Consider the following 26,811-nt stretch of genomic DNA (forward strand, 5'->3'; position numbering starts at 1 on the left):
CCCCCGGCAGGGCCCTCCAGCCCGGCCGCCCGCCGCCGGCCCCGCCCCGCTCCTCCTCCCGGCCGCGCGGCGAGGTTAACGGCGGAAACTGGACAGGCCTGACGGCATCTGGGGTCGGGCAGCCCCGCGAGGAGGCAGCGGCGGCTGCAGCTACGCGCACACAAAAGCCCAGGGCCGGGGCCTGAACCGGGGAAGGCAGACCCGGAGAAGAGCCAACGCTTCCTTACTCGCCACTCTAACGGGTCCTGCCCACTGAGCATGCCCAGCACCGCTGCCTAGCCCGCCGAGGAATCTCAACGTGCACGCTCCGCTCTCCGGGGTTTAGCGGCAGCAGAGGCTGGGAGGTGGGGGCAGGGCGCGGGGAGCAGGACGCAGCCGCAAGGCAAGCCCCCTCCCCCAGCCAACTTCCTCAAATGGAGAGCACCTAGGGCTCGCGGATGCGGCTTTCCAGGAGGACAGTCCCGCGGGTATCCAACATACACAGGCATCTCTCATGGATTCGCACCCCCAAGGTCTCATTCCTAGGGTGGCCACGCCGGGAAGTTCATCTGTAGAAGCAGGCACGTGGTAAAGTGTGCCTGTGGTCCTGCAACTGCTAGTTTTTGCCTCACAGGGTCACCGTTACCACCTAACGGTGGCTTTGACACTGTAACCATTTATTTGTTTCATGTTATATTTATGTAGGTGCATGTCATCTCGCTAACTAAAGTGCTTGATATAACTAGCCTCAGTTACCCTCAACTGTAAAATGGGGACACTCAAGGAGTGTACCTAGGATTATAAGAGCTGCTGAATGTGAACAGCCTGACAGGGTAAGCATACAACAAATATTATTTTAACCCTTGTCATCTTATAAATCCCAGTATTACACATAAATGTCAGGAGCAAATAATTTTTTTACAATTGTGTAAGAATCACAGCAAAGGACGCTATCTTGGACCTCTGAGGAAATGTTATTGTTACAGAGTACACCATTGCAAAAGTAGGAATAGAGGAAGAGAAAGTTGCATACATCCAATGAAAGTTTTGGGGCAAACACTATGTTTGTAACTGCATGGACATGGTACCTCCTGCCTATAATCCCAGCACTTAGGGGGTCTTAGGCAGTAGGATTGCTTGAGGCCAAGAGTTTGAGACCAGCCTGGGGAATATAGGAAACCCTGTTTCTATAAATTTTTATTTTTTAATTATTCGGGCGTGGTGGCTTCGCCTGTGGTCCTAGCTACTTGGTAGGCGGAGGCAGGAGGATCACTTGAGCCTAGGAGGTCAAGGCTACAGTGAGCCATGATCACGCCACTGCATTCCAACCTGGGCAACGTGCGCAGCAAGACCCTGTCTCAAAAAAGAAAAGAAAAAAAAAATTATATCTGAGTTTCATACTAAACAAGCCCCTGACAGATTCCAGAGTAGATGACTAGCTGTCTAATATTCAAGTTTACTTTTTAAAGCACTATTGTGTTTCCTCTCCTCCTTCCACCTTCTCCAAATTTAGGGCCCAAGGATTTTGTGCAGTATCCCTGTCCTAAAGCCTAGTCAATTACTGGAACACTTCTAACTTTCATACCTTTTTCTAATTAGGTTAAAATCTCCACTGTGTATTTGTTTACTCAAATTTTACCCTCTCCACCAACTTGCAGAAAACATCATATGCAACCAAAAAATGGACATACCATGTAGCCAAAACCTCTTTCTTTTCTTTTTTTTTTTTTTTTTTTTTTTTGAGACAGTCTCGCCCTGTCACCCAGGCTGGAGTGCAGTGGCTTGATCTCGGCTCACTGCAACCTCCACTTCCTGAGTTCAAGCGATTCTCTTGCCTCAGCCTCCAGAGTAGCTGGGATTACAAGTGACCGCCACCATCCCCAGCTAATTTTTGTATTTTTAGTAGAGACGGAGTTTCACTATGTTGGCCATGGTGGTATTGAATTCCTGACCTCAGGTGATCCACCCGCCTCAGCCTCCCAAAGTGCTGGGATTACAGGCATGAGCCACTACAGCCGGGCCAAAGCCACTACTTTAGAGGTAACAGAAAAAATAAGGCTGGAGCTCTGATTACATGGTACTGTTCTGAGAGTACCAAAACTCAGTGATCACTGATGAAATGTAAACTTTTTGTTGTAAGTTTCAAGAAAAGGAAACTGCCCTAAGTGCTTATATGATGATGGTTCTTGTGGTTATTTATTGCTGATTTTGTCTCTACGGAAAAGAAGGGGCGGAGAGATTGGATACAATTAAACAAAGAAAGCTTAGTATTTCAGGCCCTTCAAATTAGAAAGTCAGATTTGAGTCCTGGCCCTGTCACTCATCAGCTGTGTGACCATGGGCATCTAGTACTTTAACCTTTTCTAGCCTCAGTGTTATCTGTCAAATGCAAACAGGAGTAATATCTAACTCACAGGCTTGCTGTGAGAATGATTAAGGTACGTTAAAATGGTTCATAAGCTGTTCTTTATAAATATTTGTTCTGATTATTATCCTCTACTCCTAGCAACAATTCTAGGTCTCATTCCAAACTAGTAATCTAATTTAAAATTCAGCTTTCTCCCTATTAAAATGCTCTACTGAAATTTTCTTGCTGGTCAAACTGAATAAAGACCACAATGCAACTGAACTGAAAGGTTAGCAGATACTATGTTGTATCTCTAGGATGCTCTCAATACATGGCACAATTATTCCCCATATCCACTTTATTCTAGCTACCTTACTCAAGTACACTCTTGAAAGAAGTTGAAACTATTCATTTATTCACCTCCCCTAAATTAAGGAAAATTCATATAATGCAAATACTTTGTATTTTAGGAGAAGCTTATTTGACAATATTGTACAATTCTCATGTTACTATCAACAATTTCCATTATATCCACTAGTGATTTTCGTTTGACACTCCATAAGCATTATTCATAGTAGGAAGCAAGGAGGAAACCTTTATTAACAGACAATCCTTATGAAGCTAAGACTTCAAGAAATAAGAAGGAAGGCCAGGCACGGTGGCTCCTGCCTGTAATCCCAGCACTTTGGGATGCTGAGGCGGGCGGATCACAAGGTCAGGAGTTTGAGACCAGCCTGGCCAGTACGGCAAAACCCCGTCTCTACTGAAAATACAAAAATAGCCAGTCGTGGTGGCAGGTGCCTGTAATCCCAGCTACTTGGGAGGCTGAGGCAGGAGAATCGCTTGAACCTAGGAGGCAGAGGTTGTGGTGAGCTCAAATCGTGCCGTTGCACTCCAGTCTAGGTGACAAGAGCAAGACTCTGTCTCAAAAAAAAAAAAAAAAGAAAGAAAGAAAACAGCATTTCCAAATTTCCAATATTTACTGCAGCACTCAGTAGTAGCAAACGACTAGAAAAAACCACAATGTCCATCAATGTGAAAAACTTGTTAAACTAGGATATACATATGAACCCATTAAAAAGAATGAAGCGGCTGGGCACAGTGGCTCATACCTGTAATCCCAGCACTTTGGAAGGTTGAGGCAGGAGGATCACTTGAGGTCAGGACTCAAATATGCCTGGGCAACATAGCAAGACAAAAAAAAAAAAAAAAAAACTAAAAATAAATTTTAAATCGTAGCCAGGCACAGTGGCACATGCCTATGGCCTCAGCTACTTGGAAGGCTGAAGTGGGAAGATTGCTTAAGCCCAGGAGTTTGAGACTGCAATCAGCTATGATCACACCATTGCACTCCAGACTGGGCAACAGAGTGAGACCCCATCTTTTAAAAAAAAAAAGAAGAAGAAGAAGAAGAATGAAATGGCACTATATACTAGTATGGAAAGAGTTTCAAAAAAGTGAAAAAAGCAAATTACAGAATGTATAAAGTATGCTTCCATTTGTATAGGAATGAATACTTGTAATTTCATATACTTGCATATGCACGGAATACTTCTAAAAGGTAATAACTGGGTGGCTGAGGTGGAAGGATAGAAAAAGGATTTAACCTTTCCAATGTATATGTTTGTGTATCTTTTGTATTTTGTGCCATATACATATACTACATACCAAAAAAAAAACTCTATTTTTACATCTTTAGGCTTGATTTTGAATCTACACGGCAATATTAAACTGACCATTTTTAGATTCTACTTATCCACAACTGACAGCTTTAGAAGCACCCTAACACCGAAAGCCCTGTAGATCAGAAAAATATTTTACAATAGTAACAGCGTTTTGAACAAATCAAGAGAAGAGTTTAACACAGAGAAGGTCTTTTGATTTCAACTAAAACTGGTGTTCTAACCTAGTATCAGTCAACTTTGTCCCTGTCTACCTTAGAAAACCAAACTTAATAAACAACATTTATTAAAACTGTGTATCTGAACACTGGACTAAGTATATTAGATATTTAATAATTCCTGTCAGATAAAAATGTATTCATTTCTAATGTTTCGTAATACAATTTTTTATGTAGAGTTTTCCATATTTTTTTATTTTTATTTATTTATTTTTTTTTAGATGGAGTCTTGCTCTAATTGCCCAGGCTGGAGTGCAGTGGCACGATCTCACTCACTGCAAACTCCGCCTCCCGGGTTCACGCCATTTCTCCTGCCTCAGCCTCCGGAGTAGCTGGGACTACAGGCACCCGCCACCACGCCCAACTAATTTTTTGTATGTTGAGTAGAGATGAGGTTTCATTGCATTAGCCAGGATGGTCTCGATCTCCTGACCTCGATCCGCCTGCCTCGGCCTCCTAAAGTGCTGGGATTACAGGCGTGACCCACCGTGCCTGGCCCTTTTTCCATATTTATTAATATTTAGGATTGTCAGAAATGGAATGACAGAGTCAAAAGATATAAGGAGCCAGGTGCAGTGGCTCACATCTATAATCCCAAAATTTGGGGAGGCCAAGGCAGGAGGATCACTTCAGTTCAAGAGATGAAGACCAGCCTGGGCAACACAGCAAGATCTCATCTCTACTAAAAATAAAACAAATTAGCCTGACATAGTGTCATGCCCCTGTAGTACTGCACCCTGTAGTACAAGCTACTCAGGAGGCTGAGGCAGGAGGATTGCTTGAGCCCAGGAGTTCAAGGCTGCAGTGACCTATGATTGTGCCACTGCAGTCCAGGCTGACAAAGCAAGACCCTGTCTCCAAAAAAAAACACACACACACACACACAAAGCTTTGTTAAAGACTGGCAAAGTTGTTTTTGTTTTATTTTATTTTGTTTTCAGACAGTCTTGCTCTGTTGCCCAGGGAGTGCAATGGCGCAATCTCAGCTCACTGCAGCCTCCACAGCCTCTCAGGATCCAGCAATTCTCCTGCCTCAGCCTCCGGGGTAACTGGGATTATAGGCACGCACCACCATGCCTGGCTAATTTTTGTATTTTTAGTAGAGATGGGGTTTTACCATATTGGCCAGGCTGGTCTCGAACTCCTGACCTCTGGTGATCCGCCTGCCTTGGCCTCACAAAGTGCTGGGATTACAAGTGTGAGCCATCATGCCCAGCCAAAGGCTGGCAAGGTTTTTTAAAAAACAATTATTCATTACCAACTACCCCTTTTATCACTGGTGACCTATTTTCCACTATTTTATTACTTTTCTTCTTTGCTAATTTACACCCAGAGATTTTATTTTAATAAGTGGATTTTCGGTTATAGCCACTCACAGGTTCATCTTTTGTGCCTCATTTTTCCAGTCTGATGATATGTCATCAGGCCTCCAATTGGTAATGCCATTTTGGAATCCAGTCCAGGAAAATACCTGGCTACAGTTTCGTATGCTCCTCCTAAAACAATTCCGTCGCTTCTAACAGGAAGTTATCCATCTTAAAATCCCACTGTACCTTCTCGTAAATGACGTTTAAATAAAAGTTCAATATTCTTCCTTTAGGTGCATCAGAACTAAGTAGAAGATCTCCTTCTATCCAACCCACTCTTCTCCCTTTTTTTTTTTCTTTTTTCAATTCAAGGTTTCTATTTCCTCCAGGAATCTATTCCTAATTCACTCTACTGATCCTCCCAACTAACCCACCCACCAACGTAATTCATGAACTCACTCTTAAGGGATACAGTAGGTTTTACTCAATTTTTGTATTTATTTACTAAACAACGTCTGCATTAAATGGTCAAAGGTTAGGAACTGTTTATATGCTTTCCAGTTACATATAATATGTGACACCAAAGTATAATAGTAACTTTCTTTTTTGTTGTTGTTTTTTTGAGATGGAGTATCGCTGTGTCACCCAGGCTGGAGTGCAGTGGCGCGATCTCGGTTCACTGCAGCCTCAGCCTCCTGGATTCAAGCAATTCTCCTGCCTCAGCCTCCCAAGTAGCTGGGATTACAGGTGTCGACCACCATGCCCAGCTAACTTTTGTATTTTGGGTAGAGGCAGGGTTTCACCATGTTGGCCAGGCTGGTCTCAAACTCCTGACATCAGGTGATCCACCCACCTCAGTTTCCCGAAGTGCTGCGATTACAGGCGTGAGCCACAGCGCCCGGCCATATAGTAGTAACTTTCTAAACTGACTTCCATTTAACCAATTTATGAGAGTAAGTGGAGCTCTCCATTCCCTCAGTAAAATAACACTGAATAATGCCCATGAATAAACTGAACTCTTGAAGCTACTGGGCTACACTCTTTAAGAAACTCTCAGCTAGGTGTGGTGGCTCATGCCTATAATCCCAACATTTTGGGAGGCCAAGGCACGTGGATTACTGGAGGTTAGGAGTTCGAGACCAGCCTGGCCAACATGGTGAAACCCCATCTCTACTAAAAATACAAAGTTAGCTGGGTGTGGTGGTGTGCGCCTGTAATCCTAGCTTCTAAGGAGGCTGAGGCAGGAGAATTGCTTGAACCCAAGAGGCGGAGGTTGCAGTGAGCCGAGATTGTGCCATTGCACTCCAGCCTGGGCAAAAAGAGGGAAACTCTGTCTCAAAAAAAAAAAAAGAACACACACACACACACACACATATATATATATAGAGAGAGAGAGAGAGATGGGTTTGAATCCCTGCCAAAAACTTAATTCCTCTGTAACTTTAAGGAAATTATTCAAATGTTTCTTCATCTATAAATGAAGTGTTAAACTAGCTGGGCGTGGTGGTGTGTACCTGTAGTCCCACCTGCTCAGAAGGCTGACGCGAGAAGATGACTTGAGCCCAGGAGTAAGCTATGCTCTCACCACCGGGCTCCAGCCTGGGTGACAGAGCAAGACCCCGTCTCAAAAACAAATAAATAGGCTGGGCGCAGTGGCTCTCACATCTATAATCCCAGCACTGTGGGAAGTTCTGGCAGGTAGATAGCTTGAGGTCAGGAGTTCGAGTTCAAGACTAGTCTGGTCAACACAATGAGAACTCATCTCTGCAAAAGCTTAAACAAAAATCAGCCAGGTTCAGCAGTATACCTATAGTCCCAGCTACTCAGAAGGCTAAGGCAAGAAGCTCACTTGAGCCTAGAACTTCAAGGTTGCAGTAAGCTATGGCCATGCCATTGCACTCCAACCTGGGTGACAGAGCAAGACCTCATCTCTAAATAAATAAAGTATTAAAATTAAAATTAAACCTACCCCAAACTTTGAGGGGTGAGGAATATGTTTATGACCTTGATGGTAGTTATGGTTTCAGTGATCTATAGTTATATCCAAAGTAATCAAGTTGTACATATTAAATATATACAGCTTTCTGTTCAATTATACCTTGATAAAGCGATTTTTAAAATAAACAAAAAATACGATAATTTTTTAAACTTTAATCCACCTCACAGGTTCAAGGATTAAATGACAACTCATGTAAATATTTAGCATGCTGCCTGGCACATAAGTACTCAAGTAAGCATTATGTGGACTGCCAGGAAAAGACATTCCTTGCCAGGCACAGTGGCTTGCACCTGTAATCCCAGCATTTTGGGAGGCCAAGGCAGCAGGATCACATGAGGTCAGAAGTTTGAGACCATCTGGGCAACATAGTGAGACCTCACCTCTTAAAAAAAAAAAAAAAATTGGCCAGGCGTGGTGGCTCACGCCTGTAATCCCAGCACGTTAGGAGGCCGAGGTGGAACAGATTGCCTGAGCTCAGGAGTTTGCGACCGTCCTGGGCAACACGCTGAAACCCCGTCTGTAGGAAAATACAAAAAATTAGCCGGGTGTAGTGGCATGCGCCTGAAGTCCTAACTACTCGGGAGGCTGAGGCAGGAGAATTGTTTGAACCTGGAAGGCGGAGGTTGCAGTGAGCCACTGCACTCCAGCCTGGGCGACAGAGCGAGACTCCATCTAAAAAAATTAATAAAAAGACATTTCTATTCTTAGCCCTTACCACTAGGCCAAGTATTGCATATTTACACTTCCAAAACTAGAATATCTTCTAAGGAGTCCTTAACCAGAGGTATCAGAATGCCTTAAAGATTTTTGTCAGGCCGGACACAGTGGCTCACACCTATAATTCCAGCACTTTGGGAGGCTGAGGCGGGCAGATCACCCAAGGTCAAGAGTTCAAGACCAGCCTGGCCAACATGGTAAAACCCTGTCTCTACTAAAAATACAAAAAGCAGCCAGGCAAGGTGGCACGCACCTGTAATCCCAGCTACTGGGGGGACTGAGACAGGAGAATCGCTTGAACCCAGGAGGCGGAGGTTGCAGTGAGCCGAGACTGTACCACTGCACTCTAGCCTGGGCAACAGAGCAAGACTCCATCTCAAAAAGAACAACAAAAAAGGCTCTGTCCCATGGGTCATGTTCACCAGGTGACAGCTTTAGAAGCCCCTTAACACATATATAATACTTATATTATGTACAAAATTTGTATTTTTATATTGATTTTTATGTTTATATTGTTTATACTTATATTTGGAAAGTTCCCCCAAGTAGCTCTGATGAGAATCATCAGTAAACAACCACTGCTAGAAGATTATTGATCTCTTAATAAGATTACCCAATTATGGGCGTTGTGGCTCACACCCATAATCCCAGCACTTTGGGAGGCTGAGGTGGGCAGATCACCTGAGGTCAGGAGTTCAAGACCAGCCTGGCCACCATAGTGAAACCCCATCTCTACTAAAAATACAAAAATTTGCTGGGGACAGTGGCGTGCACCCGTAATCTCAGCTACTCAGGAGACTGACACAGGAGAATCAAGCCTGGGAGCTGGAGGTTGCAGTGAGCCAAGATCATATTGCACTCAAGCCTGGACGACAGAGCGAGACCTTGTCTCAAAAAAAAAAAAAAAAAAATTACCCAATTACTACTCAGATGTTAAAAAATCACTAAAAAGACTTGGGTGGATTAACTTATGAGTTAGCCAAATAACCAAAATAAATTTGATAGAATACTTACAAAAACTACTATATAAGAAGATCCCAGTATGTCCAGGTTTTTCCTATTCAAATATATAGATCTGCAGATGTAAACCAAAAACAGCACCTCCCACAAGTATCAGTTCTACTAAAATATGTATTTCCTGTATTAAAGATAAGGCATACCTAATCAGCATTATTTTTTTTTTTATTTTTTTTTTTTTATTTTTTTGAGACAGATTCTCGCTCTGTCGTCCAGATTGGAGTGCAGTGGCACGATCTTGGCTCACTGAAACCTCTGCCTCCCAGGTTCAAGCAAGTCTTCTGCCTCAGCCTCCCGATCAACCTCCCGAGTAGCTGGAACTACAGGAACGTGCCACCACGCCCAGCTAATTTTTGTAATTTTAGTAGAGACAGGGTTTCACCATATTGGCCAGGGTGGTCTCGAACTCCTGACCTTGTGATCCACCCACCTCGGCCTCCCAAAGTGCTGGGATTACAGGCGTGAGCCACCGCACCCAGCCAATCAGCATTACATTTCTAACTTTGCAAAGGCCTTAACAGGTTTAGCTTGGAGACACACGACTTTAATAGGCTTCTAATGCAGGGTTTTTCAACTTTGGCACTGACATTTTAAGCTAGATAATTCTTGGGGAGGGAGAAGATGGGCATGCAGGCTGTCCTATTAAGATGTTTTAGCAGCATCTATACGTACTAGATGCCAGTAAAACCCCACCTAGCTGGGCATGGTGGCTCACGCCTGTAATCCCAGCATTTTGGGAGGCCAAGACATGTGGATCACAAGGTCAGGAGTTCAAGAACCCCACCTTATTCCAATCGTGACAACCAAAATGTGTCCAGATATCAACAAATGTTCTCTGGGGAAATGGGGGTGGGGAGAGATAATCACTCCTCTTTGAGAACCACTGCTCTAGTGGATGTTTTTTCCTGGCTCTCTTATGGCAGTTTCTCTATTTTCTGAGCTAGTGAGCTATCTCCATTTCTTCACAGGGGACAATGAGAATAGATCCCAAAAAGAACTGGCTGCTGCTTTTTATTGCAAAGAGAAGCAATGAAATTCAGCAACACATTGGTAGAACTGGATTTGAATTCCCATTCAAAAACTTACCAGCAGTGTTGTCTTGAGCATGTCACTTAACCTCTCCAAGTCTGTTTCCTCATCTGCAAAATGGGAATAATAATATCTACTTTGCAGAGCTGCCATATCAGAGATCATTTAAGTAAAAATGTACTATGCCTGAAACTTAGTAGGAATGCAATAAATTATAGCTATTACTATAAATGTTGATAACATTAGAGAATATTGTATCCCCTTTGCAATGCTTTTATTAGTACTCCAACTTTATTGTACATTAGAATCACCTGTGATACTTGTTAAGCCATTGAAGACGCCCAGATCCCACCCTCAGAAAGGTCCAGAAACAATGCTGAGAAAAATTGGCTGAATTTTTTACATTATACTTGACTGCTGTATTTTCTCTCTGTTGTAAAACTCTGCAGCATTTGAAGACAGAAGAAAAAGAGAAATTCATGAAACAATCATGTAAAATATGTGTCATACAGAACAAAAACTACTTTAAAATAACGGTGTTTTGACAGTTTATTTTGAAGGTCATTTTAAAAACAAAGTTAAAGACAATCAGAAAAAATTGCACAGAATACACTCATTAAATAGGTATGGTTTATGGTGATTAAATCAAAATAAGGGAAATATGTTCTCTTCTGCAATTCCAGAAATAGGTTCTGTTGTCCGGAAGGTTCTTATACATCCAAAAAGGGGGGATAATCATGGAAATTAAAGCTGCCTCTTAATCATGTAAATCTACAGTAGCAACTAAATTTTTCTGTTCTTCCCATTAAGTCAGTTTCGATCTTCAAACTGTGCCTTGTTTTTTAAAAGATAAGATGCTAGAAATTCAATGGGATTTGGTGGTCTGTAAGGGAAAAGAAATCCAAAGTTTAGAAATATATTTCCCAGATGTGTTAATTTAAACATATTGTTCCATAATGAAAACTCATCTTTTTAAGTTTAATTTTCATTTCACAGTCAAAGGACATTTGTAGTAAATAAAATAAATGAGATAAGCAAGCAAATTAATTAGCCAACAAAATAGTTTAATGAAACTGAAATTTTTGTATGGCTTAAATCTGGTTATGAACTCAATTTTAAAACATGTTTAAAAAATGTATTGACAATGGGATGATCATTACCCCAGAGAGAATAATGACTTGAAGGGGTCACATGGATGGCTTCTGAGATGCTGGCAGTATTCAGTTTCTTGATCTGACTACAAGCTACACAGGTATGTTTAGTTTGTGAAAATTCATCAAGCTGTATACCTATGATAAGTGTAATATTCTGTGTAATATCCTTCAATAAAAGAACAAAAATAATATAGGACAATGGATGTAGCATCACTAAGACACATAGATGAACTCAAGTGACTAGTCAAAGAAGCAACACTAATACAGATAAGTAGGTTATGTTTCTTTTCTAAAAGCTACTTCTTTCTTTCTTCAAATACTTAAAATCAATAATTCTAATACTATTTAATACAACTACAGTGCACCTAAGAAGATAAACACATTTATAAAACTAAGAGGAGATATTTCATATTAACACTTCTATGTAAATTATTCTTGCTGAGAATACAAGTCCAAAGATGAAAAACTGGGGAGACATCTATTTTCAACTCTACTATGGAAAGGCATATTGAAAATGTGTTTACAATAATCTCAAAACATTCCCAGAGCACTTTAAACAGCCCTAAGAGCTGTCTACAAATAGACAAGATTTTTCACGTAGTGTTTAGGGTTCACATGAAGTATTTTACCAGAACTCTTTACTTAAAAAATGTATTTGGGGCCAGGCACAATGGTTCATGCCTGTAATCCCAGCGCTTTGGGAAGCCAAGGCGGGTGGATCACGAGGTCAGGAGTTTGAGACAATCCTGACCAACATGGTGAAACTCCGTCTCTACTAAAAATACAAAAATGAGCCGGTCGTGGTGGTGCGCGCCTGTAATCCCAGCTACCAGGAGGTTGAGGCAGGAGAATCACTTGAACCCGGGAGGTAGAGGTTGCAGTGAGCCGAGATCGCACCACTGCACTGCAGCCTAGGCGACAGAGCAAGACTCTGTCTCAAAAAAAAAAAAAAAATGTATTTGGCCGGGTACGGCGGTGGCTCACACCTGTAATCCTGGCACTTTAGGAGGTCAAGGCGGGCAGATCACAAGGTCAGGAGTTCGAGACCAGCCTGGCCACGATGGTGAAACCCTGTCTCCACTAAAAATACAAAAAATGAGCCAGGCGTGGTGGTGCATGTCTATAGTCCCAGCTACTAGGGAGGATGAGGCATGAGAATCACTTGAACCCCAAAGGCAGAGGTTGCAGTGAGCCAAGATCAAGCCACTGTATTCCAGCCTGCCGCAACAGAACAAGACTCCGTCTTGAAAAAAAAAAAAAAAAAAAACATACTTGGGCCAGGCATGGTGGCTCACGCTCATACTCCTCACACTTTGGAAGGCCAAGGCGGGCAGACAGCTTGAGCCCAAGAGTTCAAAATCAACCTGGGCAACATGACAAAACCCTGTCTCTACAGAAAATACAAAAAATCAGCCAGGCATGGTGGCACACACCTGTAGTCACAGCTACTCAGGAGGGTTAGGTGGAATGATCGTTTGAGCTTGGGAGCTCTGAGGCTGCAGTAAGGCATGATTGTCCCCACTGTATTCCAGCTGGGGCAACAGAACAAGACTCCATGTCAAAAAAAAAAATTTTTTTTTTTTTTTTTTTTTTACAAAAAATATATTTACTGGCCAGGCGCAGTAGCTCACGCCTGTAATCCCAGGACTTTGGGAGTCCAAGGAGGATCACTTCCAAGCCTGGGCAAGATAGTAAGACCCCAACTCTTCAAAAAAGCTTAAAAATTAGCCTGGCATAGTGGCACACGCCTGTAGTCCCACCTACTCAGGAGGTGGAGATGAGAGGATTGCTTAAGCCCAGAAGGCTGAGGCTGCAGTGAGTGGTGATCTCGCCACTGCACTTCAGCCTGGATGATAGAGCGAGACCCTGTCTCAAAAAAATTAACAATTAAAAAAAAAAATTTAATGTATTTAGGAGCTTGAACTTAAAAATTTCTTCAAATGTTTTTCTAGCATTTAAAGTAGTATTTGGAGGCCAGGCATAATGGTTCATGCCTGTAATCCCAACACTTCGGGAGGCCGAGGCAGGTGGATCACCTGAAGTCAGGAGTTCCAGACCAGCCTGATCAACATGGTAAAACCACATCTCTACTAAAAATACAAAAATTAGCCAGGCGTAATGGCAGGTGCCGGTAGTTCTAGCTACTCTGGAGGCTGAGGCAGAAGAATTGCTTGAACCCAGGAGGCGGAGGTTGCAGTGAGCCAACACTGTGCCACTGCACTCCAGCCTGGGCAACAGAGCAAGACTCAGTCTCAAAAAATAAATAAATAAATAAATACAGTAATATTTTAAATTTCTAATATATTAGTCTTCCCTAGAGGAAAAACAAAAAAGTAGAAAAGATACCATTTTTTTTCCTTTTTTTTTTTTTTTTTTTTTAAGACTAGTCAAGTGCAGTAGCGAGAAGGCGGGGAAAGAGTAGAATAGGGGAATAAGGGCCAGGCGCGGTGGCTCATGCCTATAATCCCAGCAGTTTGGGAGGCCAATGAGGGCAGATTACCTGGGGTCAGGAGTTAGAGACCAGCCTGGCCAACATGGTGAAACCCGGTCTCTACTGAAAATACAAAAATTAGTCATGTGTGGTGGCACACACCTGTAGTCCCAGCAATTCGGGAGGCTGAGGCAGGAAAATCATTTGAACTGGGAATCAGAGACTGCAGTGACCTGAGATTGTGCCACTGCATTCGAGCCTGGGCAACAAAGACTCTGTCTCAAAAAAAACAAACAAACAAACAAAAAAACAGGCTGGGCGCAGTGGATCACCTGAGGTCAGGAGTTCGAGACCAGCCTGGCCAACATGGTGAAACCCCATCTCTACTAAAAATACAAAAATTAGCTGGGTGTGCTGACAGGCATCTGTAATCCCAGCTACTCAGGAGGCTGAGGCAAGAGAACTGCTTGAACCCAGGAGGTGGAGGTTGTAGTGACCCAAGATCATGCCACTGCATTCCAGCCCTGGGTGACAAATACAAAACTCTGTCTCAAAAAAAAAAAAGGAGTAGAATAAGGAACTTGATCTGTAAGACTATCAACAATCGAGTTAACTCACTACCTTCAGACCAGCCAAGATACCCATATTTTAATTGTTGATAGTAGAGCCAAGATATAGCTCACAGCCATAAATAGTAATTTACAAATATAGCCATCAAAAACAAATATTTACTGCTCATTCATATAATTTTTATATAAACAAATTATCTATTCTAAGTTAATAACTCACTTTTACTATAAGAAAAGATACATTTCCTTTTTTTTTTTTTTCTGAGGCAGGGTCTCACTCTGTCACCCAGGCTGGAGTGCAGTGGTGCGATCACAGCTCACTGCAGCCTCAAACTCCTGGGCCCAAGCCCAAGCGATCCTCCCACCTCGGCCTCCCAAGCAGTGCGGGCTAAGGCATACACCACCACACCTGGCTGAGAAGAGACATAATTCCATCAAGTTCTTTATCAAGTTATGTCAGTTTGCTATTATAATGTTTATTATTATTCTTTGAATAAAACAGAATATGCACCTAATAAATGTTGACTAATCTAACTTGCAAAACCAATTTTCTTATTAGATTTGCTTACACAAAAAAGAATTTAGGTGAGAAATACTGGGGAAAATATGTTAAAGAAAGAGAAATAATTGTACTCTTACTATTAAGAAAATTTAAGGCCAGGCTCAGTGGCTCACTCCTGTAATCCCAGCACTTTGGGAGGCCGAGATGGGCAGATCACAAGGTCAAGAGATTGAGATCATTCTGGCCAACACGGTGAAACCCCATCACTGCTAAAAATACAAAAACTAACCGGGCGTGGTACTGGGTGCCTGAGCTGCTCGGGAAGCTAAGGCAGAATCGCTTGAACCCATGAGATGGAGGTTGCAGTGAGCCAAGATCGCGCCACTGCACTCCAGCCTGGCGACAGAGCGAGACTCCAAACCCTGTCTCTACTAAAAATACAATAACCAGCCAGGCATGGTGGCAGGTGCCTGTAATCCCAGCTACTCGGGAGACTGAGGTAGGAGAATCGCTTGAACCCAGCGAGGTGGAAGTTGCAGTGAGCCGGGGTTGCACCATTGCACTCTAGCCAGGGACACAGAGCAAGATTCTACCTCAAAAAATAATAATAATAGGCTGGGCGCAGTGGCTCATGCCTGTAATCCCAGCACTTTGGGAGGCTGAGGCAGGCAGATCACTTGAGGTCAGGAGTTCAAGACCAGCCTGGCCAACATGGTGAAACCCCATCTTTACGAAAAATACAAAAATTAGCCAGGCGTAGTGGCACACACCTGTAGTCCCAGCTACCCAGGAGGCTGAGACACAAGAATCACTTGAAACCAGGAGGCAGAGGTTGCAGTGAACAGAGATCACACCACTGTACTCCAGCCTGGGCAACAGAGTGAGACTCTGTCTCAAAATAACAATAATAATAATAAATTATAATCATGAAGACTATGGAGAGACAAAGAAAAATGTTATGTCACAGTAAGTAAAAAGAAGATTCAAAATTACAAGTATGTCATGATCATAAATCTTTACAAATATGCATATGATCTAAGACTGGTGGGAAAAAATTTAAATGTCTGAATTATGAGATTATGGCTGAGTACTTTCTTAAAAACTTTAACATCCATAAATCACACAGAAAAATGTTGCTATACATAACTAATGATATTTCATATAGGGGAATCTATTTTGCTTTCTTTACTAACTCCTTTTGTGGACACAATTATCTTACCTTTCCTTTGCAAGCACAGCAAGTCCCTGTAATAAGATAGGCACAACTGTCTGATCCAGGTAGGCACGAGTTGGCAAAGACTGGAGATCTACCTTCTGCTTTGATGACTTTTCTGCATTAATCTTCTCATTTTCTACTATCCTCTAGTGAATTCAAAAAAAAGTGCATGAACATTTCAAATAAATGTTATTTTGAGTGCTAAACAAAACTAATGGAAATATGACACTAATAGAAAAGGCAAATCAATGACTAGAAAGATGGTACTGGACCACAAACTTCTCTGCCCAAAATAAATTCAGACCCATCTTTCAATCTCATTCAAGCTCTTTCTCTCCAAAAGCACCACATTATCTCATTCTTCTAATGTCATGTCTCAAGATCCTACTCTGTCTCCCTTTCCTTCTGACTTTGTAGGAGTAAACACAAATCCTTTTTCTCTTTTTCATGTAAGTATCTTCTTAGAGTGTGTTCCCAAAAAAGACTGGACATGACACCAAACAGCACCCAATCATAGTAAGAAAGCTGGTCACAGCTGAGACAGCAAGCTTCAGGGTCCAAGGCTTATACACTCAAGAGAATAGAGCTAAAATTTATTACCATTGTCTTGTATTCACTGTTGTCATTTTTATGGTTACCCTCTATTTATCACAATGAGAATGCTTTTCCCTTTATGTTTCTTTTTTAAAGAAATACATCCAGCCTGGGCAACTGAAAAATCCAGTCTTTACCAAAAATACAAAAATCAGGCCGGGCATGGGGGATCACGCCTGTAATCCCAGCACTTTGGGAGGCCAAGGTGGGCAGATCACGAGATCAGGAGATCGAGACCATCCTGGCTAACACGGTGAAACCCTGTCTCTACTAAAAATACAAAAAATTAGCCGGGCGTGGTGGCAGGCACCTGCAGTCCTAGCTACTTGCAAGGCTAAGGCAGGAGAATGGCGTGAACCCGGGAGGCGGAGCTTGCAGTGAGCCGAGATCGCGACATTTCACTCCAGCCTGGGTGACAGAGCAAGACTCCGTCTCAAATAAATAAATAAATAAATAAATAAATAAATAAATAAATAAATATAATTAAAAATAAATGAAGTTTAAAAAATAATAAGTTATATTTCATTCTTCACAACCCCCAAATTTTGGAGCTATCAAATAGATTCGGGCTGACATTCAGAGCATTAAAAAGTAACTTATTGCCTCCATCACATTTACATTTTTAAAACTAATGTATTAAAAAATTTTGCGGCTTACGCAGTGGCTGACAATCCCAGCACTTTCGGAGGCCAAGGCAGGCCGACCACGACTCAGGAGTTCAAGACAGCCTGACCAATATGGTGAAACCCCATCTCTACTAATAATACAAAAATTAGCCGGGCGTGGTAGTGCGCACCTGTACTCCCAGTTACTCGGGAGGCTGAGGCAGAAGAATCGCTTGAACCCGGGAGGTGAAGTTTGCAATGAGCCAAGATCACACCACTAGACTCCAGCATGGGCGACAGAGAAAGACTCCATCTCAAAAAATAAAAATAAAAAAAGAACTAGACAGGCCATGGTGGTGCACACCTGTAATCCCAGCTACTTAGGAAATTGAAGCACGAAAATCACTTGTACCCAGGAGGCAGAGGTTGCAGTGAGCTGAGGTCATGCCACTGCACTGCAGCCTGGGTAACACAGCAGGATTCCGTCTCAAAAAGGAAAAAAAAAGGCCGGGCACGGTGGCTCACGCCTGTAATCAAAGCACTTGGGGAGGCCCAGGCAGGTGGATCACGCGGTCAGGAGTTCAAGACCAGCATGACCAACATGGTGAAACCCCGTCTCTACTAAAAATACAAAAATTAGCCAGGCGTAGTAGTGCGCGCCTGTAATACCAGCTACTCAGGAGGCTGAGACAAGAGAATCGCTTGAACCCGGGAGGCGGAGCTTGCAGTGAGCTGAGATCTGGTCATTGCACTCCAGCCTGGGCGACAGAGTGGGACTCTGTCCCAAAAAAAAAAAAAAAAAAGGGTTGCTTTTTAAAAAAAAATTTTAGATATTTAAAATGGGGGCTGGATGTGGTAGCTCACACCTGTATTCCGAGCACTTTGGGAGGCCGAAGCAAGGGGATCGGCTGAGTCCAGGAGTTCAAGACCAGCCTGACCAACATGGTGAAACCCCATCTCTACTAAAATTACAAAATTAGCCAGGTGTGGTGGTGTAGGCCTGTAATTCTAGCTACTTGAAAGGCTGAGGCAAAAGAATCGCTTGATTCCGGGAGGTGGAGGTTGCAGTGAGCCAAGATTGCACCACTGCACTCCAGCCTGGGTGACAGAGCAAGACTCCATCTCAAAACAATAAAAAAAATAAAAATGAAAGAGACAAAAAAAATAAGAAGAAGAAATGGCTCTAAAAGGACAAAACAGTATTCCTAAGAGCACTTTCATCTAAATGAACTTTTGCTTCAATCATACTCAAACTAGATATAAAAGAGTCGACAAAAAAACTTTTTCTACTTTTAATTTTATTTTGGTAAAAGTGAGAAAAAACCTTTAATCACATTATCTGTAACATATATAGCATGGTTTCCAAAGACACTTCCCATAACTATGTCAGACAACTTCTGCTTATGATTTTTCAATCTAATTTTGCAATTAAAAGATAATTTTCTATTAAATACAAAGTTTTTTAATCTATAAAATACTATTTATTTTTTCCATGGACTGAAAATTCTATTTTTCATTAGTAAATTTCAACAGATAATTAGCACACCATCACTTCAGATATTCTAACTGAGCCTTTGTAAAAGTCAGCTTTCCATTGCAGAAAAGACTATACAACTTCATTATTTCTGAAAACTGACAGTATCATCTTGAATGAATTTTCATCCCCTAAATCAAAATCCTATGTTCAAAAATCAAAACCCTATGTTCAAAACTTCACATTGATCACAACAAAGACAATGCGACAAACTTCAAAATCTCACAACATATTTCCTAAAAACAGTCCTAACTTCCAGTCACAGTATACGTATACAATAAAAACTACTCGAGACCAGGCACAGTGGCTCACATCTGTAATCCCAGTACTTTGGGAAGCCAAGGCAGGAGGACTGCTTGAGCGCAGGAGTTTGAGACCAGCTTGAGCAACATAGTGAGACCCTGTTACTATTTTTTAGAAAATAATTTTAGGCCGGGCACAGCGGTTCACGCCTGTAATCCCAGCACTTTAGGAGGCCGAGGCAGGTGGATCACAAGGTCAGGAGATCGAGACCAGCCTAACCAACATGGTGAAACCCCATCTCTACTAAAAATACAAAGATTAGCTGGGCGTGGTAGCAGGCACCCGTAATCCCAGCTACTCAGGAGGCTGAGGCAGGAGAATTGCTTGAACCCTGGAGGCAGAGGTTGCAGTGAGCTGAGATTGTGCAACTGCACTCTAGCCTGGGTGACAGACTGAGACTCCATCTCAAAAAAATAATAATAATTTTTAAAAAACAGTTTGGCAGGGCGCGGTGGCTCACACCTGTAATCCCAGTACTTTGGGAGGCCAAGGCAGGTGGATCACCTGAGGTCAGGAGTTCAAGACCAATCTGCCCAACATGGTGAAACCCCACCTCTATTAAAAATATAAAAATTAACCAGGCGTGGTGGCATGTACCTGTAATCCCAGGACTCAGGAGGCTGAGGCAGGAGAATTGCCTGTCCAGCCTGGGCGACAGAGCAAGGCTCCATTTCAAAAAAAGAAAAAAATATTTTAACTTGTGAGTTACATGACATTATAATGCCTACAATAAGAAAGCCAATAAGAAAGAGCAGTGCGGCTGGCTGTGGTGACTCACGCCTGTAATCCCAATACTTTGGGAGGCCAAGGCAGGCAGATCACCTGAGGTCAGGAGTTCAAGAACAGCCTAGTCAACATGGAGAAAACGCAACTCTATTAAAAATACAAAACTAGCCGGGTGTGGTGGCACATGCCTGTAATCCCAGCTACTTGGGAGGCTAAGGCAGCAGAATCACTTGAACCTGGGAGGCGGAGGTTACGGTGAGCTGAGACCGCACCATCGCACTCCAGCCCAGGCAACAAGAGCAAAACTCCGTCTCAAAACAAAAAAAAAAAGAGCAATGCCTAAGCAACTCCTATAACTCCTGTAATAAATTTCTTAACCAAATCCTCCCATTTATTTCATTTGAACATTTATGAATTATTTACTATGTGCCAATTGTGATGCTCAATTTCACTTAAGTCAAAATCTTGAACTAATCTAAAAATAGGTATATCCAAACTACCACAAACAATGAGCTGGTAAGACAGTGTAGAACAGTCATCACAAAAAGGGGAGAAATGAGGTGAGTACTATGACTGTCCCAGCTTCCTGCTTTCTGCCAGGATACAATGTAGGGAGAGAGAATGTGAACAGAGCCTAGTAGTCTCCCTGAGTTGAGAAGACAGAGTTGAAAATTCTGGGAGACCAAAACAACTAAAATTTGCAAGGCAGAGCACTGAAGAGAAGAAAGGTGCGTGGAGACAAGAACTGCACAGAAAAAGACTAAAGATATTGCCTTCCAGGCTTCAGGTGAATACTTATCAATAGATGGCTATAAGTCAACTACCCAAGGCCAGGGAAACAACCATCTTGTGTTAGTCCATTTGCATTGCTATAAAGAAATACCTGAGGGTGGGTAATTTTATAAAGAAGAGAGGTTTATTTGGCCACAGTTCTGCAAGCTACCCAAGCATGGCACCAGCATCTGCTTCTGGTGAGGGCTTCAGGGAGCAATGAATCATGACAGAGACGGAAGGGGAACTGGTGTGTCATATAACAAGAGAGGGAGCAAGAGAGAAAGGAGTAGGTGCCAGGCTCTTTTTAACAATCAGATCTCATGGTAACTAATAGAGTAAGAACTGACTCATTACCAAAAGATGGCACTATGCCAGTCATGAGGGATCTGCCCCCATGACCCAAACACCTCCCACTAGGCCCCACTTCCAACATTGGGGGTCACATTTCAACATGAGACTTGGAAGGGACAAATATCTAAACTATATTACACCAGGAGGAACAATCCTTGCAGCTCACACAGGCTGGAAACAGTTTGTGTTCCAGTGACACAGGGGGAGAAAATCTCATAATACGCCAGCCGTGGTGGCTCACACGTGTAATCCCAGCACTTTGGGAGGCCAAGGCAGGTGGATCACCTTAGGTCAGGAGTTTGAGACCATCCTGGCCAATGCGGTAAAACCCCGTCTCTACTGAAAATACAAAAATTAGGCAGGCATGGTGGCACATGCCGGTAATTCCAGCTACTCGGGAGGCTGAGGCAGGAGAATCACTTGAACCCAGGAGGTCGAGGTTGCACTGACCCAAGATTGTGCCACTTCCAGCCTAGGCGACAAGAGCAAAACTCCATCTCAAAAAATAAAAATAAAAAAAGGTGAAACGCTTGCACCCGGGAGGCAGAGGTTGCAGAGAACCGAGAGCGCGCCACTACACTCCAGCCTGGGTGACAGAGCGAGACTCCATCTCAAAAAAAAAAAAATTATAATGTATTCCCGCCGGACATGGCAGCACACACCTCTGGTCCCAACTGCTCAGGAGGCTGAGGTGGGAGGATCACTTAAGACCAGGAGTTTGAGGCTACAGTGAGCTATGATCATGCCACTGTACCCCTACCCCAGCCTGAGTGAAAGAGCAAGACGTGGTCTTAAAAACAAACAAACAAACAAACAAATAAATAAATAAATACATTTGGCCGGGCACGGTGGCTCACACCTGTAATCCCAGAACTTTGGGAGGCTCAGGTGGATGGATCACGAGGTCAGGAGATCAAGATGAACCTGGCCAACATGGTGAAACCTCATCTCTACTAAAATACAAAAAATTAGCCAGGTGTGGTGGCTCCCAGCTACTTGGGAAGCTGAGGCAGGGGAATCACTTGAACCCGGGAGGCGGAGATTGTAGTGAGCTGAGATCGCACCACTGCACACCAGCCTGGCGACAGAGCAAGACTTTGTCTCATTAAAAGGAAAAAAAAAAAAAAAACATGTATAATATATTCTATATGTTCACAACAGAAAAAAGCATAAGTAGGCCAGGTACAGTGGCTCACAACTGTAATCCCAGCACTTTGGGAGGCTGAGGCGGGCAGATCACTTAAGGTCAGCAGTTTGAGACCAGCCTGACCAACACAGTGAAACCCCGCCTCTACTAAAAATACAAAAATTAGCTGGGCATGGTAGCGGGTGCCTGTGATCCCAGCTACTTAGGAGGCTGAGACATGAGAATCACTTCAACCTGGGAGGCTGAGGTTACACTAAGCCGAGATCGCACCATTGCACTCCAACCTGGAGATAGAGCAAGACTCAGTCTCGAGAAAAAAAAAAGAAAAAGAAAAAAAGTTAGGTAAACTGATCTTTTTTTCTTTTTTTTTTTTTTTTGAGACAGCGTCTCACTCTGTCACTCACCCTGCAGTGCATTCGCATGATCTTGGTTCACTCCAGCCTTGGCCTTCCAGGCTCAAGCAATCCTCCCACCTCAATCTCCTGAGTAGCTGGGACTATAGGCATGCATTTTTCTTTTCTTTTTCTTCAGATGGGGTCTCACTATGTTGCCCAGGCTGGTCTTAAACTCCTAGATTCTAGGAATCCTCCCACCTTGGCCTCCCAAAGGGCTGGGATTACAGGCATGAGTCACGTCCCATGGCAAAATATTTTTTTTAAATAATGGCTGAAATTCTTCCAAATTTGATGAAAATTCTAAACCACAGATCCAAGAAGCTCAATGAATCCTAAGCAAAAGCATTAAAAGAAAAAAACTGGCTGAGCACAGCAGCTCACACCTGTAATCCCAGCACTTTGGGAGGCCGAGGTTGGCGGATCACGAGGTCAGGAGATCGAGACCATCCTCGCTAACACAGTGAAACCTCCTCTACTAAAAATACAAAAAAAAATTAGCTGGGCGTGCCTGTAGTCCCACCTACTTGGGAGGCTGAGGCAGGAGAATGGTGTGAACCCAGGTGAGCCGAGACCACACCACTGCTCTCCAGCCTGGGCGACAGAGTGAGACTCCATCTCAAAAAAAAAAAAAAGAAAAGAAAGAAAAGAAAAGAAAAAAACTACACCAAAATACACCACAACCAAATAACTTTAAAACATTGATATAAAGAAAATCTCAAAAGTAGCAAGAAGATGTTATTTATTGAGGAGCAAAGACAGGAATGATAGCAAGCTCCTTTTCAGAAACAATGTCCACCAGAAGACCATGAAGTAATCTACAACTAGCAAAAATATCTTCTAAAAACAAGGGCAAAATAATGACTTTTTCAGACATTCAGAAGCTGAAAGAATTCCTTACCAGCAGAAGTGAACTACAAGAAATATTCAAGGAAGGCCGGGCGCAGTGGCTCAAGCCGGTAATCCCAGCACTTCGGGAGGCCGAGACGGGCGGATCACGAGGTCAGGAGATCGAGACCATCCTGGCTAACACGGTGAAACCCCATCTCTACTAAAAAATACAACAAAACTAGCCAGGAGAGGTGGCGGGCGCCTGTAGTCCCAGCTACTGGGGAGGCTGAGGCAGGAGAATGGTGTTAACCCGGGAGGCAGAGCTTGCAGTGAGCCAAGATCTGGCCACTGTACTGCAGCCTGGGCGACAGAGCGAGACTCCGTCTCAAAAAAAAAAAAAAAAGAAATGTTCAAGGAAGCCCTTTGCGCAGGAAGAAAATTGTATCTTTTGGAAAGATGGAAATCTAGACCTACACAAAAGAATGAAGATCTCCAGAAATGGTCAATATGTGGATAAATGTAAAATTCTCCTTTTTTGTACTGTTTAAATATCTTTAAAGTGACTTTTTTTTTTTTTTTTTTGCTTTTGAGACAAGGTTTTGCTCTCTCCATTCAGGATGGTGTGCAGTGGTGCAATTAGGGCCCACTGCAGCTTTGGCCTCCCGGGCTCAAGTGATCCTCCTGCTTCAGTCTCCCAAGTAGCTGGGACTGTAGGCACCTACCGTTACACCCAGCTAATTTTTCCTTTTTTTTTTTTTTTTTTTTTGTAGAGACAGGGTTTGTAGGCTGGTTTCAAACTCCTGAGCTCAAGCGGTTTACCAGCCACCATGCCCAGCCAGCTTTTTTATTTTTGAGATGGAGTCTCACTCTGTTGCCCAGGCTGGAGTACAGTGGCACGATCTTGGCTCACTGCAACTCTGCCTCCGGGGTTCAAGCAATTCTCCTGCCTCAGCCTCCTGAGTAGCTGGGATTACAGGGGCTTGCCACCACGCCTGGCTAATTTTTGTATTTTTAGTAGAGATGGGGTTTCATCATGTTGGCCAGGCTTGAAATCCTCACCTCAAGTGATCCACCCACCTCAGACTCCCAAAGTGCTGGGATTACAGGTGTGAGCCACCATGCCTGGCCTGTATGCTTTATTAAAAAACAAGACGTGTGATTCAGTTTGGATAAATGAGAGTAACAGCATTTCTAACCACAGTAATAATAGTAACAGCTGTTAATATTTTTTCTAGCCTTGGCCAGGCGCGGTGGCTCACACCTATAATCCCAGCACTTTGGGAGGCCGAGGCGGGCAGACCACGAGGTCAAGAGATAGAGACCAGCTGGCTAACACAGTGAAACCCCGTCTCTACTAAAAATAATACAAAAAATTAGCCGGGCATGGTGGTGGGTGCCTGTAGTCCCAGCTACTTGGGAGGCTGAGGCAGGAGAATGGCGTAAACCCAGGAGGCGGGGCTTGCAGTGAACCGAGAGCTCACCACTGCACTCCAGCCTGGGCAACAGAGCGAGACTCCGTTTCAAAAACAAAACAAAAAATTTCTAATCTTTTACTATGTGCCACACACACTCTTAAGTAATTTGCCTGTATCTTCAGCCCCATAAGGCTCAGAGAAGTTCAGTAACTTGTTCAAGGTCACCAGAAAGTATATTGGGAGCTGTATTTTCAACCTAGGCAGGCTGACATTTTTGCAGTAGAATTAAGTTGTATTACTAATTTTTTTTTTTTTTTTTTAAGACAAAATCTCGCTCTGTCGCCCAGGATGGAGTACAGTGGCATGATCTCGGGTTCAAGGGATTCGCGATTCTCCTGCCTCAGACTTCTGAGTAGCTGGGATTAGTAGAGACTAGGTTTCACCATGTTGGCCAGGCTGGTCTGGAACTCCTGACCTCAGGTAATCAGCTCACACTGGCCCTCAAAGTGCTGGGATTACAGGGGTAAACCACTGCATCTGGCCTTATTTTTTGTGGCGGGGGCAGGGAGAGGAGAAGAGGGACAGGGTCAGGTGCTGACACCCAGGCTGGAGTGCATGGTGCGATCATAGCTCACTGCAGCCTCAACCTCCCCAGCTCCAGCAATCCTCTCACTTCAGCCCAGGAGTTACTGAACTCTAAAAAGAAATAAATACTTATTAAATGTTGACTCCTCCAGCACACTATTCTGCTACAAAGACCAACAGATTTCCTAATTTTATTTTTTACTTTTTTTTTTTTTTTTTCTTGAGCCGGAGTCTCACTCTGTAGCCCAGGCTGTAGTGCAGTGGCGCGATCTCGGCTCACTGCAACCTCAGTTTTCCAGATTCAAGCGATTCTCTGGCCTCAGCCACCCGAATAGCTGGGATTACAGCCATCCACCATCATGCCTGGCTAACTTTTGTATTTTTAGTAGAGACGGGGTTTCACCATGTTGGTCAGGCTGGTTTGGAACTCCTGACCTCAGGTGATCCACCAGCCTCGGCCTCCCAAAGTGCTGGGATTACAGGCGTGGGCCATCGTGCCCAGCGAAGGGTTTCTTAATTTTAATATACGATTTTTACGTAGCAACATCCCAAAAGATCGATTAAAAGCCACCAAGCAAAATGATTTAGACAGTATCCCTCAAGAATGTGTTTCGTAATAAAAGTTCAATCCTTTGACTCAAACCTAATTTGTATGTCTGTACACCAAGAAGCATTAGTACTAATAAAACAAGCTACCCATAACTTGATACTATTCAGTTCACGATAACAAAGTTTTCCCTTGTGCATAGTAACCTAGTAAAATCAGATCCCAAGTTTTCTCCAGCTCGCAAGAGACAACACAGATGAGGCATAGGAACTGGGCGAGTTACCTCAACGTTGTCTGTGAGACCGTACTCAGAGTGAGGATTTTCTGCAACCTAGAAAACAAAACACCGGTTACAGAGATATAAGTCCCTCCTTTCTCGCTGCCTCCCTGAACACCACCACCCTGAATTGAGGGCCTCCTGATACCTGCGTTTGTCCCTCCAGCATCTGCTCCGGCTCCATGGCGGACCCTGCAATTCACAGTCCCCGGATACCAGTCTTGGAAAACAAGAAGAGCCGCGAGTTACCTGGGAGATTTCAACACGAAGACGCCAGGATGGAGTGCAGCCCAGCCCCCGACCCCGCCCCTCACCCCCACCTGGGCGCGGGAGCACCCCGGGCGGTAGAGCAGCAGAATGGGACAGTCCACAATTGGGCGCCTACATGGGGTCTGGAAACTCTACGGCAGTCCCAAGTACCTAGAATGAGTGAGAAAGTGGGGTAAAGGAAGCTGATTACCCGCGCCCAAGCCGTTCGTTCTTTAGAGCCCTACACCGCGCCACCACCTCCCAGCACCAACAGCTCCAGCCGTAAGTGACGGCTGTCGCACGACTGCCGCGCC

The 26,811-nt window shown here is 43.5% G+C and overlaps 2 protein-coding genes across 11 annotated transcripts in view; both read right to left on the reverse strand.

The window, feature by feature from the left end:
* Positions 1-503, reverse strand: part of MEMO1 (mediator of cell motility 1) — a 146,280-nt gene extending 145,777 nt beyond the window's left edge. For 2 of the 3 annotated variants that reach the window (XR_004228478.1, XM_026454747.1), the window contains exon 1: positions 425-503. Coding sequence is in view for 1 of the 3 variants with exons in the window: in XM_026454747.1 (XP_026310532.1) it covers positions 425-488 (64 nt within the window). In the remaining 2 variants the exon portion in view is untranslated. Of the gene's footprint in view, positions 1-227; positions 335-424 lie in introns of those variants that run through there. The other variant, XM_023217308.3, reaches the window with a different exon arrangement.
* A 431-nt stretch (positions 504-934) lies between these two features.
* DPY30 (dpy-30 histone methyltransferase complex regulatory subunit) lies at positions 935-26,811 on the reverse strand. 8 transcript variants are annotated; one of them, XM_023217310.2, is made up of 7 exons: positions 26,709-26,793; positions 26,397-26,468; positions 26,255-26,302; positions 16,171-16,313; positions 10,607-10,738; positions 10,353-10,405; positions 7,969-8,049 (listed from the first exon to the last, which is right to left on the reverse strand). In XM_023217310.2, the coding sequence occupies exons 2-6, from the start codon at positions 26,430-26,432 to the stop codon at positions 10,402-10,404; spliced, it is 363 nt and encodes a 120-aa protein (XP_023073078.1). In that variant the 5' UTR covers positions 26,433-26,468; positions 26,709-26,793; the 3' UTR covers positions 7,969-8,049; positions 10,353-10,401. The 8 variants fall into 8 exon arrangements, with proteins under 8 accessions (XP_031790013.1, XP_023073078.1, XP_023073081.1 ...); XM_031934153.1 differs by lacking the exons at positions 7,969-8,049; positions 10,607-10,738 and adding an exon at positions 935-1,332; XM_023217313.1 differs by lacking the exon at positions 7,969-8,049 and having other exon boundaries at positions 26,669-26,773.

The sequence above is a fragment of the Piliocolobus tephrosceles genome, chromosome 15, assembly GCF_002776525.5.
Source record: "Piliocolobus tephrosceles isolate RC106 chromosome 15, ASM277652v3, whole genome shotgun sequence".
NCBI classification, from domain to species: Eukaryota; Metazoa; Chordata; class Mammalia; order Primates; family Cercopithecidae; genus Piliocolobus; species Piliocolobus tephrosceles.

What these genes read in the sequence shown, in the direction of transcription:
- DPY30 (XM_023217310.2), bottom strand. Translation starts at nt 26,432, where the DNA reads ATGGAGCCGGAGCAGATGCTGGAGGGACAAACGCAG. An exon ending in TGCTGGAGGGACAAACGCAG is followed by an intron (nt 26,303 to 26,396) that starts GTATCAGGAGGC and finishes TTTGTTTTCTAG; the next exon opens with GTTGCAGAAAATCCTCACTC. An exon ending in GTCTCACAGACAACGTTGAG is followed by an intron (nt 16,314 to 26,254) that starts GTAACTCGCCCA and finishes TGAATTCACTAG; the next exon opens with AGGATAGTAGAAAATGAGAA.